This window comes from Delphinapterus leucas, chromosome 2, assembly GCF_059928025.1.
Source record: "Delphinapterus leucas isolate spDelLeu-1000000601 "Yukka" chromosome 2, BTC_Dleu_Yukka2, whole genome shotgun sequence".
Lineage (NCBI taxonomy): Eukaryota > Metazoa > Chordata > Mammalia > Artiodactyla > Monodontidae > Delphinapterus > Delphinapterus leucas.
This window is the reverse complement of record NC_143130.1, coordinates 97,429,955-97,442,238: the sequence shown is the minus strand read 5'-3', so window position 1 is coordinate 97,442,238 and position 12,284 is coordinate 97,429,955. Positions and strand designations below refer to the sequence as shown.

At 44.6% G+C, this 12,284-nt stretch overlaps 1 protein-coding gene across 4 annotated transcripts in view; it reads right to left on the bottom strand.

Annotated features, from left to right (window-relative positions):
- RMDN3 (regulator of microtubule dynamics 3) overlaps nucleotides 1–12,284 on the bottom strand; it is a 41,485-nt gene that overhangs the window by 17,975 nt on the left and 11,226 nt on the right. For 3 of the 4 annotated variants that reach the window (XM_089907346.1, XM_022587446.2, XM_089907345.1), the window contains 2 exons: nucleotides 11,470–11,662; nucleotides 10,908–11,051 (listed from right to left, as the gene is read on the bottom strand). In XM_089907346.1, the coding sequence (XP_089763472.1) occupies nucleotides 10,908–11,051; nucleotides 11,470–11,662 (337 nt within the window). Of the gene's footprint in view, nucleotides 1–10,907; nucleotides 11,052–11,469; nucleotides 11,719–12,284 lie in introns of all 4 variants that reach the window. The other variant, XM_089907347.1, reaches the window with a different exon arrangement.

Here is a 12,284-nt window from a genome sequence, read left to right as displayed (position 1 = left end):
CGAACCTGCAGCCTGCAAAAAGGAGACCCCAAACACAGTAAGATAAGCAAAATGAGAAGACAGAAAAACACACAGCAGATGAAGGAGCAAGATAAAAACCCACCAGACCTAACAAATGAAGAGGAAATAGGCAGTCTACTTGAAAAAGAATTCAGAATAATGATAGTAAAGATGATCCAAAATCTTGGAAACAGAATAGACAAAATGCAAGAAACATTTAACAAGGACCTAGAAGAACTAAAGATGAAACAAACAACGATGAACAACACAACAAATGACATGAAAAATACTCTAGATGGGATCGATAGCAGAATAACTGAGACAGAAGAACGGATAAGTGACCTGGAAGATAAAATAGTGGAAATAACTACTGCAGAGCAGAATAAAGAAAAAAGAATAAAAAGAACTGAGGACAGTCTCAGAGACATCTGGGACAACATTAAACACACCAACATTCGAATTATAGGGGTTCCAGAAGAAGAAGAAAAAAAGAAAGGGACTGAAAAATATCAGAAGAGATTATAGTTGAAAACTTCCCTAACATGGGAAAGGAAATAGTTAATCAAGTCCAGGAAGCACAGAGAGTCTCATACAGGATAAATCCAAGGAGAAATACACCAAGACACATATTAATCAAACTGTCAAAAATTAAATACAAAGAAAGCATATTAAAAGCAGCAAGGGAAAAACAACAAATAACACATAAGGGAATCTCCATAAGGTTAACAGCTGATCTTTCAGCAGAAACTCTGCAAGCCAGAAGGGAGTGGCAGGACATATTTAAAGTGATGAAGGAGAAAAACCTGCAGCCAAGATTACTCTACCCAGCAAGGATCTCATTCAGATTTGATGGAGAAATTAAAACCTTTACAGACAAGCAAAAGCTGAGAGTTCAGCACCACCAAACCAGCTTTACAACAAATGCTAAAGGAACTTCTCTAGGCAAGAAACACAAGAGAAGGAAAAGACCTACAATAACGAACCCAAAACAATTTAGAAAATGGGAATAGGAACATACATATCGATAATTACCTTAAATGTAAATGGACTAAATGCTCCCACGAAAAGACACAGATTGGCTGAATGGATACAAGAACAAGACCCATATATATGCTGTCTACAAGAGACCCACTTCAGACCTAGAGACACATACAGACTGAAAGTAAGGGGATGGAAAAAGATATTCCATGCAAATGGAAACCAAAAGAAATTGGAGAATTGCTACTGGAGTAGCAATTCTCATATCAGACAAAATAGACTTTAAAATAAAGATTATTAGAAGAGACAAAGAAGGACACTACATAATGATCAAGGGATCGATCCAAGAAGAAGATATAACAATTGTAAATATTTATGCACCCAACATAGGAGCACCTCAATATATAAGGCAAATACTAACAGCCATAAGAGGGGAAATCGACAGTAACACATTCATAGTAGGGGATTTTAACACTCCACTTTCACCAATGGACAGATCATCCAAAATGAAAATAAATAAGGAAACACAAGCTTTAAATGATACATTAAACAAGATGGACTTAATTGATATTTATAGGACACTCCATCCAAAAACAACAGAATACACATTTTTCTCAAGTGCTCATGGAACATTCTCCAGGATAGATCATATCTTGGGTCACAAATCAAGTCTTGGTAAACTTAAGAAAATTGAATTTGTATCAAGTATCTTTTCTGACCACAACGCTATGAGACTAGATATCAATTACAGGAAAAGATCTGTAAAAAATACAAACACATGGAGGCTAAACAATACACTACTTAATAACGAAGTGATCACTGAAGAAATCAAAGAGGAAATCAAAAAATACCTAGAAACAAATGACAATGGAGACACGACGACCCAAAACCTATGGGATGCAGCAAAAGCAGTTCTAAGAGGGAAGTTTATAGCAATACAAGCCCACCTTAAGAAACAGGAAACACCTCGAATAACCAACCTAACCTTGCACCTAAAGCAATTAGAGAAAGAAGAACAAAAAAACCCCAAAGTTAGCAGAAGGAAAGAAATCATAAAAATCAGATCAGAAATAAATGAAAAAGAAATGAAGGAAACGATAGCAAAGATCAATAAAACTAAAAGCTGGTTCTTTGAGAAGATAAACAAAATTGATAAACCATTAGCCAGACTCATCAAGAAAAAAAGGGAGAAGACTCAAATCAATAGAATTAGAAATGAAAAAGGAGAAGTAACAACTGACACTGCAGAAATACAAAAGATCATGCCCATAAAATGGACAACCTATGCCAATAAAATGGACAACCTGGAAGAAATGGACAAATTCTTAGAAATGCACAACCTGCCAAGACTGAATCAGGAAGAAACAGAAAATATGAACAGACCAATCACAAGCACTGAAATTGAAACTGTGATTAAAAATCTTCCAACAGACAAAATCCCAGGACCAGATGGCTTCACAGGCGAATTCTATCAAACATTTAGAGAAGAGCTAACACCTATCCTTCTCAAACTCTTCCAAAATATAGCAGAGGGAAGAACACTCCCAAATTCATTCTACGAGGCCACCATCACCTTGATACCAAAACCAGACAAGGATGTCACAAAGAAAGAAAACTACAGGCCAATATCCCTGATGAACATAGATGCAAAAATCCTCAACAAAATACTAGCAAACAGAATCCAACAGCACATTAAAAGGATCATACACCATGATCAAGTGGGGTTTATTCCAGGAATGCAAGGATTCTTCAATATACGCAAATCAATCAATGTGATAAACCATAATAACAAATTGAAGGAGAAAAACCATATGATCATCTCAATAGATGCAGAGAAAGCTTTCGACAAAATTCAACACCCATTTATGATAAAAACCCTGCAGAAAGTAGGCATAGAGGGAACTTTCCTCAACATAATAAAGGCCATATATGACAAACCCACAGCCAACATCATCCTCAATGGTGAAAAACTGAAAGCATTTCCACTAAGATCAGGAACAAGACAAGGTTGCCCACTCTCACCGCTCTTATTCAACATAGCTTTGGAAGTTTTAGCCACAGCAATCAGAGAAGAAAAGGAAATAAAAGGAATCCAAATTGGAAAAGAAGAAGTAAAGCTGTCACTGTTTGCAGATGACATGATACTATACATAGAGAATCCTAAAGATGCTACCAGAAAACTACTAGAGCTAATCAATGAATTTGGTAAAGTTGCAGGATACAAAATTAATGCACAGAAATCTCTGGCATTCCTATACACTAATGATGAAAAATCTGAAAGTGAAATCAAGAAAACACTCCCATTTACCACTGCAACAAAAAGAATAAAATATCTAGGAATAAACCTACCTAAGGAGACAAAAGACCTGTATGCAGAAAATTACAAGACACTGATGAAAGAAATTAAAGATGATACAAATAGATGGAGAGATATACCATGTTCTTGGATTGGAAGAATCAACATTGTGACAATGACTCTACTACCCAAAGCAATCTACAGATTCAATGCAATCCCTATCAAACTACCACTGGCATTTTTCACAGAACTAGAACAAAAAATTTCACAATTTGTATGGAAACACAAAAAACCCCGAATAGCCAAAGCAATCGTGAGAATGAAAAACAGAGCTGGAGGAATCAGGCTCCCTGACTTCAGAGTATACTACAAAGCTACAGTAATCAAGACAGTATGGTACTGGCACAAAAACAGAAACATAGATCAATGGAACAGGATAGAAAGCCCAGAGATAAACCCACGCACATATGGTCACCTTATCTTTGATAAAGGAGGCAGGAATGTACAGTGGAGAAAGGACAGCCTCTTCAATAAGTGGTGCTGGGAAAACTGGACAGGTACATGTAAAAGTATGAGATTAGATCACTCCCTAACACCATACACAAAAGTAAGCTCAAAATGGATTAAAGACCTAAATATAAGGTCACAAACTATCAAACTCTTAGAGGAAAACATAGGCAGAGCACTCTATGACATAAATCACAGCAAGATCCTTTATGATCCACCTCCTAGAGAAATGGAAATAAAAACAAAAATAAACAAATGGGACCTAATGAAACTTCAAAGCTTTTGCACAGCAAAGGAAACCATAAACAAGACCAAAAGACAACTCTCAGGATGGGAGAAAATATTGCAAATGAAGCAACTGACAAAGGATTAATTTCCAAAATTTACAAGCGGCTCATGCAGCTCAATAACAAAAAAAACAAACAACCCAATCCAAAAATGGGCAGAAGACCTAAATAGACATTTCTCCAAAGAAGATATACAGACTGCCAACAAACACATGAAAGAATGCTCAACATCATTAATCATTAGAGAAATGCAAATCAAAACTACAATGAGATATCATCTCACACCAGTCAGAATGGCCATCATCAAAAAATCTAGAAACAATAAATGCTGGAGAGGGTGTGGAGAAAAGGGAACACTCTTGCACTGCTGGTGGGAATGTGAATTGGTACACCCACTATGGAGAACAGTATGGAGGTTCTTTAAAAAACTGCAAATAGAACTACCATATGACCCAGCAATCCCACTACTGGGCATATACCCTGAGAAAACCATAATTCAAAAAGAGTCATGTACCAAAATGTTCATTGCAGCTCTATTAACAATAGCCCGGAGATGGAAACAACCTAAGTGCCCATCTTCGGATGAATAGATAAAGAAGATGTGGCACATATATACAATGGAATATTACTCAGTCATAAAAAGAAACGAAATTGAGCTATTTGTAATGAGGTGGATAGACCTAGAGTCTGTCATACAGAGTGAAGTAAGTCAAAAAGAGAAAGACAAATACCATATGCTAACACATATATTTGGAATTTAAGAGAAAAAAAATGTCATGAAGAACCTAGGGGTAAGACAGGAATAAAGCCACAGACCTACTAGAGAATGGACTTCAGGATATGGGGAGGGGGAAGGGTGAGCTGTGACAAAGCGAGAGAGAGACATGACATATATACACTACCAAACGTTAGGTAGATAGCTAGTGGGAAGCAGCCGCATAGCACAGGGAGATCAGCTCGGTGCCTTGTGACTACCTGGAGGGGTGGGAGGGAGGGAGACGCAAGAGGGAAGAGATATGGGAACATATGTATATGTATAACTGATTCACTTTGTTATAAAGGAGAAACTAACACACCATTGTAAAGCAATTATACCCCAATAAAGATGTTAAAAAAAAAACAACCTTAAGATGTAGGTGGAGCTGATCTCCTGAGCTAGATGGCTTACCAGGCTAAGGGTCTGTCAGTCATTTTTGCTTTATCAGCCAAATGCACCTGCCAGAACCAACATGGGTGGGTGCCAGTCTCTGCGGCCATGGGCGGCCACAGATACCCACATTTTCTTTCTCAATTCAGTGTATACCTCTGTCCCAAGTCAGCAACCAAACCTAAACCACAACAGGAGTAGCCCTTGAAAAGCCTGGGAAGTTGCCGGGTCTGGGGAGGGGCCCTTTTGCAGCTGGAAGCAGGAAAGGAGAAAGATGCAAACAATCCCTTGGGAAGGTGTCTGTGGGGCCACTATGAGCCAGATGTCTCCTAGGGAGCCCAGCCCTGAGGCAGCCACTGAAGAGGAAGCCAAGTTTCCCTTGGATCTTGGCCTCCACCAGCAGCTGATTATGGTGTGTTCCCTACTTGCCAAATGAATCAGACAAAAACCGAGTAGAGCAGAAGATAAGGCTTCCAGGGGTCACAACCAGATACCAAAGAGCCCTCCAGACTGAGTGAAGGAGAAGCAAATTCCATCAAAGCCAGAAGGTTCCAAGGCACAAGGAAGATCTTTGAGTCACTTAAGGATAAGCCTCTGTCCTGGAATGAAAGGGGTAGGACCCCTATGACTGGAGCGATCAGACCTGAAGGAGAGACATGTACGAATAAAGTCAATACAAGACAGCCTAAGGTCAGGGGCTGAATGCTGTGGGCCGAAGTGCTGTCTTTCTTATCCAGAAAGCCAGAGATGACGAGGGGGCCGGCTCCAGAAGGCAGCAGGTGAGAAACCAGACTTGATGCCCAATCCACGCATGCTGTTTCTTTTTTTTGTTTTTGCGGTACACGGGCCTCTCATTGTTGTGGCCTCTCCCATTGCGGAGCACAGGCTCTGGACGCGCAGACTCAGCGGCCATGGCTCACGGGCCCAGCCGCTCCGCAGCATGTGGGATCCTCCCGGACCGGGACACGAACCCGTGTCCCCTGCATCGGCAGGCGGACTCTCAACCACTGCGCCACCAGAGAAGCCCCATGCTGTTTCTTTATAGAGGAGCTTTCAGACTCATTTAACAAAGGGGCTCCAGTTACATCTATTACAGGAACTTTTGAGGTACTTGTAGGTAACCTGTAACCTTCCTAACCTTGCTTTTTAAGAGGTTATCCAAGTATCTCTCCCCTCTAGCAATTTGCAGTAAAAACTTTAGAAATTAAAGGGACAAGGAAAAGTGGTATCAGATTTCACAACCAACCTGGGTGATGATGAGCAAGACCACAGAGACAGCCTAGAGAAACTCGCTACCAATTCCTAGGCTTAGACAATAACCTGCCCCAAACGAGAAAGTCAAATCAGCCAAATCAGCATCTACCAGTGCCCCTACTCAGCCCAGCCAGGCCCAAAGGTAAAATGAGTAAATGGATTTTTTGGGGGGTGCGAGCTTGAGTCTCATCATCTCCCACTGCAAAAAGGAGACCCCATTCCCTGTTCAGCTGAAGGCTACCTTGGCAGATCAGGAATCTCCCGGGGAGGGACCCCTGCTCTCGTCCCTGCTGGAGCACAGGCATCAGCATAGTCTCTCCAGGGAGCTAGGCTAAGAGGAAGGTCCTGCAATGCTGTGATCCTGCTGGGTCCTAATGGCCAGGAAGCTCACTTGGACAAGGAAAAGGAGAGGTCAGGAGGGGCCTTGCTGCCACCCAGAGTGAGAGCTGGTAGAGCCCTGTGAGACAGGGAGGCTCTAGCAAGGCCGGCGTGGTGAGGAGACCTTTTATTGCACCTCAGCCCCACTTCGAGGAGCTCTGCCTCACTAATCTGCAGCCCTGCTGCCTTACATGCAGCGGGCTGGCAAACACTTCTTGAGTGAATACAGACACCGGCCACCTGGACTTCCATGGGCTTCCAGCCCCATCTCTTCCAAAAGAGAGTTTTCACATGCCAGAGCTCAAGGGCTGCTGTCTCGACATTCACAGCATTCTCTCACATTTCTTGGACCACCAACCCAGCCTCTGGAGAAATCCACCAGAGAAAAAGGGGTGGCCCTTTTGTTTAACATGCCCGGCAGCTTTTGAGATGAGTCAAAGACTGCAGAGACCTTTGAAAAGGCCCTTTGGACCTGTGCACTCAGGAGGACACACTGTTCCCACAGCAGGGCGAGGACCCAAGGCTCCCTTGAAGCAAGGAGGCCACCTCTACTCCTTGAGGGAAGCCCCCAGGTCAGTGATCAAGAACTCGGTTATAGACGCACCCCCTCCTGGCAATTACTTTTCTTTCTTTCAACTCCTAAGCCCCATTAGAGGTGCTGAGCTGAGGCATTCAAAGACAACCAGGCCTGGGCCCTGACCCTGAGAGACTCTCAGTGGTGGGGGAAGATAAGACCTAGCAGAATGAGGTGATAAAGGCCCAAGAAGGAGTGGCAATGAGGTTGCAGGCAGTTGCTCTTGGCGGGGATGCCTGGGAAGGCTTGCCAGAGGAGCTGTAGGGCAAGTTAGGTTTTGACAGGGAGGGAACTAAAGCTGTGTTTGGAACAATGCTCTGAGGACAAGCTCACAGACCCACCCAGTGATTCTGACTCTACCACATTCAGTTGATCCTCTGGGAGCTCAAAGTTGCTATTTATTTGGAAGAAAGAGGGAACACAGCTTTCAGTGGAGTAGAGTAGCCCATCAAATCATCTTATTCTTTCATCCCTCAAAAAAGCTCTCCTTCCCCAGGGCCCACATGTTTAAAGTCATTCCAGACCAGTCATTCAAGAATTCTGGTCTCCTCCCAGAATTCCCCCTGGACCATGACCATGGCAAAATGAATGATTCACCGTGGCCACTGCTCCAGATAGCAGCCAGCTAAACCAGAGTCTTGAACCATGCACGACCATCGGCTTCCACATGCCTTAGGGTCGATCATGGGGCTGAGCCTGCTAGAGCTGTAATTAAGAAAGACACCCTTCCTCTCCCACCACTACAGGTGGCTGGCAGCCCAGTCCTGCCCTTTATGGCCTTGGGAGCCCCAGTGAGCATCCCAAGCTGTGAAGCACCTGCACGCTTCCCTGGTTAATCACTCTGGCTCTCACTACCCCCAGAAGTTTGTACAATTACTAAAGATCAGCACTAAGGGGTCTGAGTTCTAGTATCCTGGTCTTGGGCAGAGCTGTGACCTCTCCTTCTGTTCTACGCTGTTATAAAGTTCAAATGGTAAGTGATCGGCTTCCTTGGGTCGCATAGAGATGCTCCTTAAGTCTCAGGACCCACTATCAACTATTTTGTCCTTTCTTTTCAATCCAGACGTGTCCATTTTTATTTTTTTTAATTAACTAATATATTTATTTATGGCTGTGTTGGGTCTTAGTTGATGCACGGGGGCTTTTCCTAGTTGCGGCGAGCGGGGGCTACTCTTCGTTGTGATGCGCAGCTTTTCACTGTGGTGGCTTCTCTTATTGCGGAGCATGGGCTCTAGGCACACGGGCTTCAGTAGTTGTGGCACACAGGCTCAGTAGTTGTGGCTTGCGGGCTCTAGAGTGCAGGCTCAGTAGCTGTGGCACACAGGCTTAGTTGCTCCATGGCATGTGGGATCTTCCTGGACCAGGGCTCAAACCCATATCCCCTACGTTGGCAGGCAGATTCTTAACCACTGCACCACCAGGGAAGTTCCCAGATGTGTCAAATTTTAATTTCATTTTTGCCCCCTCTAACACAGCCCTCTGGAAGCATGCTTCAGACCAGAGGTACTAGGTAAATTGAATAGAAAAGGGCTACTTCTTTGAGCCCTTGAGAATACAGATAATAGGGATCAGACAACCCAGGCAACAGCAGTCATGAATGGAGGACCAAAGCTTTTTACCAAGACCTCACTTATTTCAAGAGGCACCTGAGCAATAGTTAAATTCAGCACAGATGCCCAATGGCAGTGACGTAGAAAAAGAGAGAAATACTACTCTTAATTTTCTTAGAAAACCACATAAGGAGGCAGGAGAATATAATGGTTCAAACAAGAAAACAAGGCTGAAGCTTCTGAAGACGATGTACTGAACAGACCGTACTGCTCTGGACAGGTCTTCCCTGGGCAGTGAGCCGTGGCAGCTTTTTTTTTTTTTTTTTTTTTTTTATTTATTTTTGGCTGCATTGGGTCTTCGTTGCTGTGTGTGGGCTTTCTCTAGTTGCGGCGAGCAGGGGCTACTCTTTGTTGCGGTGCACAGGCTTCTCATTACAGTGGCTTCTCTCGCTGTGGAGCATGGGCTCTAGGCACGCGGGCTTCAGTAGTTATGGCTCACAGGCTCTAGAGCGCAGTCTCAGTAGTTGTGGCGCACGGGCTTAGTTGCTCCGTGGCATGTGGGATCTTCCCAGAACAGGGATTGAACCTGTGTCCCCTGCATTGGCAGGCGGATTTTTAACCACTGTGCCACCAGGGAAGCCCCTGAGGCAGCTCTTAATCAATGGGAAGACCTGCCCGGGACTGCAGGCGACACGTCTTCTTGTGAAGGCCCTTCTGTGCCCTGACGACCAAGCCATGCCTCAGAAGGCAGATGAGCCTGGCTGAGCCTGTGCTTAGGAGCTGTATAACCCTGGGAAAGCATGCATCAAACCTCGCTAAGCCTCAAGTCTCTGTCTGAGAAACAGGGCAAAGAACATCACCTACTTCACAGGAACCTTGTGAGGATTAAATGAGGAAATACCTCTGAAGTGCCTTGCACAGTGTCTGTTACAGAGGAAGGATAAACAGTAGTTAATACTATAAAGTGTTTTCAGCTGAAGAGGGACAGGCTGCGAAGATCATCCTGAATGGCTGGTTTTAGCTTTTAGTTTCTGTGTGCATGTTTTTAGCTAAACCAGTCATTCTGACCTGACAGAAGGCTTGACTGTTCACTTCGCCAGGCTCTTCCTTGAGGAGGAAGAAAGGTCATCAGAGGCCACCAAGGAGAGACCAGCCTCTAGACCTCACAGAGGCCACCTGGATGACTGGACCTCACAGCAGAGAAGGGCAGATGCTGCCACCTACAGCATCGGGCGCCCCAACAAAGATGTTCATTCAGACTCCGTCCTTGGGACCAAAGTTTCAAAAAGGGCAGCCCTTTGCCTGCCCAAGTTTGGGGGTTGTCCACCAGACTCCTGCCTTCGGCCCTGTCTCACACACAGTAAGGCCTATGGTCAGACCTGCTGGGCCACCAATTACTCAGGTGAGTCACCGCCCACCTGTGAAGATGGCAAAGATGCATGAGCAGGCCTCTCCCATGGGAAGAGAACTTCCTGAGGGAGGGAGAATGCTTAGTGCTTACAGAGCTCTGTAGACCTGGCCCAGCCACTCAGTGAAGGAAACAGTCTTAAGACAAAGCTTACAAAGTCCTTGTGGTAAAACAGGGAAACACCCAACCAATGTTACAGGAAAACAAAAGTAAAAGATATAATAACTACATAAAAAACAAACCTACTCGGAGGAAAATAACAGATGCAAGCACTAACCACTGTTAACATTTCAACTTGTCTGGATGACATAAGGTGGATGGTTTTTCTTTTTTAGGTAAGAAGTGGTGTTTTTGTTTTTGGTGGATGGTTTTTCTTATTTCAACTGTTCTGTATTTCATTTATTTATACCCTTACCTTGTTCCAAAAATTATTTACAGCAGCTTGGTGTGAATTTTCCATTATAAACATTACTTTTACAAAACGTAACCTGGCTGAAGCCACAGCTGTCTCCAGGAGAGAAGACTCACCCGCCTTCGCTCTCAGCATCTGTGAACGTGGCTCCCGAGGTGGCCGTGAAGTAGACAGAGCTGGAGCCGGTGGAGTCACTCCTCTCCCGGGCAAATGTGAACCTTCGCCGCCGGGCCACTTTCTGGTTCTCTTCCAGGTGGGATCTGAAAAGCAGGCTCGTTTCTAGAAGGTGCCATTGGGCCCCATCCAGCCTGCCTTTCCCCTCACCATGAGGGAGCCTCTTACTACTGCTGCTCATTAAAGAGCTAAAAGCAGAGAAAATCCTGGGTCTCTACCCTCAGGAGAGCAAGCAGGGCAGCTCGCTGGCCCCAGCCTGCACGGCAGACCAGGTTAGTCAGAACAAAGCATTTCAGCTGCTACAAGAGACCATGAGGGCCCAAAAGCAGCAAGAACTTGTGCAAGGCAAGGAATCAAGCACATGGCTTCCCTGCCAATTAGGTGAGAAGCTATAAAACTGGCTTCGTCCTGAGACAGGCGGACAGCAAAGGCTGAAAAGCTGTAGGGACAGGGAAAAAGCTGGGGAGCGGGGGACAAGGCAGAAAAGGAGGCTGCATTACTTACCGGACCTCGCCCACAATCTGCCCAGCAAGCCCCTGCAGGCTGCGCCTCAGCTCCTCCACCTCCCCACGCAGCGCCAGCAGGCTGGTCAGCACAAACTCCAGACGGCCCAGCACCTCCTCCTGCTCTTCTCGTGGAAGGCTCGGCAGCACCGCAGCATCACCAGCCTCACCTGGAGCTGCCCGCAACGGCCTCACTGCAGGAAGGAGGACAGGAGACATTGATGCCCATGGGAGAGAGTGAGGAAACGATCTCGCACCCAGAATTCAGAAACACTTGTTTCTCACTGGAGTTCAATTTACAAAGATCTTTGAGGCTCAGAGAGCATATGTTCACGAGTCCCAGGTAATGATCCAGAAAAAAATCAAGGTCCCAACCTCCAAACAAGAGCCCTCTGTTCCAAAAATCTTCCACACCAGGGCCCTTCAGCAGTACTGCATATCATGGCAGATCATGTAAAATGCTCACAAGAGTGTGGTATCCAGAAGGAAGGACAGCTGTCCTGCTAGAGTAAAAGAAAACCCTTTATCTGACTATATTTCATGCCCAAATCCCAGGCAGTCAATACTAACCCACAGCAAAATAAAATGGAGCTCACTCAAACTCTGATCTTTCATTTTACAAAGAATGGCAAAGAAAACTCTGAGCTCCTCTCAAGAGCTTCATTTAGTATCATCAGAGAGGGGCAAGGAGAAAAGGGGCAGTTACTGAGAGGAAAGGTACACTGGGAAAAGCCCACCCAAACCCCACTGGAAAAACACCATTGCCGAGCCCTGAATTGAGCTCTAGGTAAATGCTAACAGTAAATGCTAGAAAAC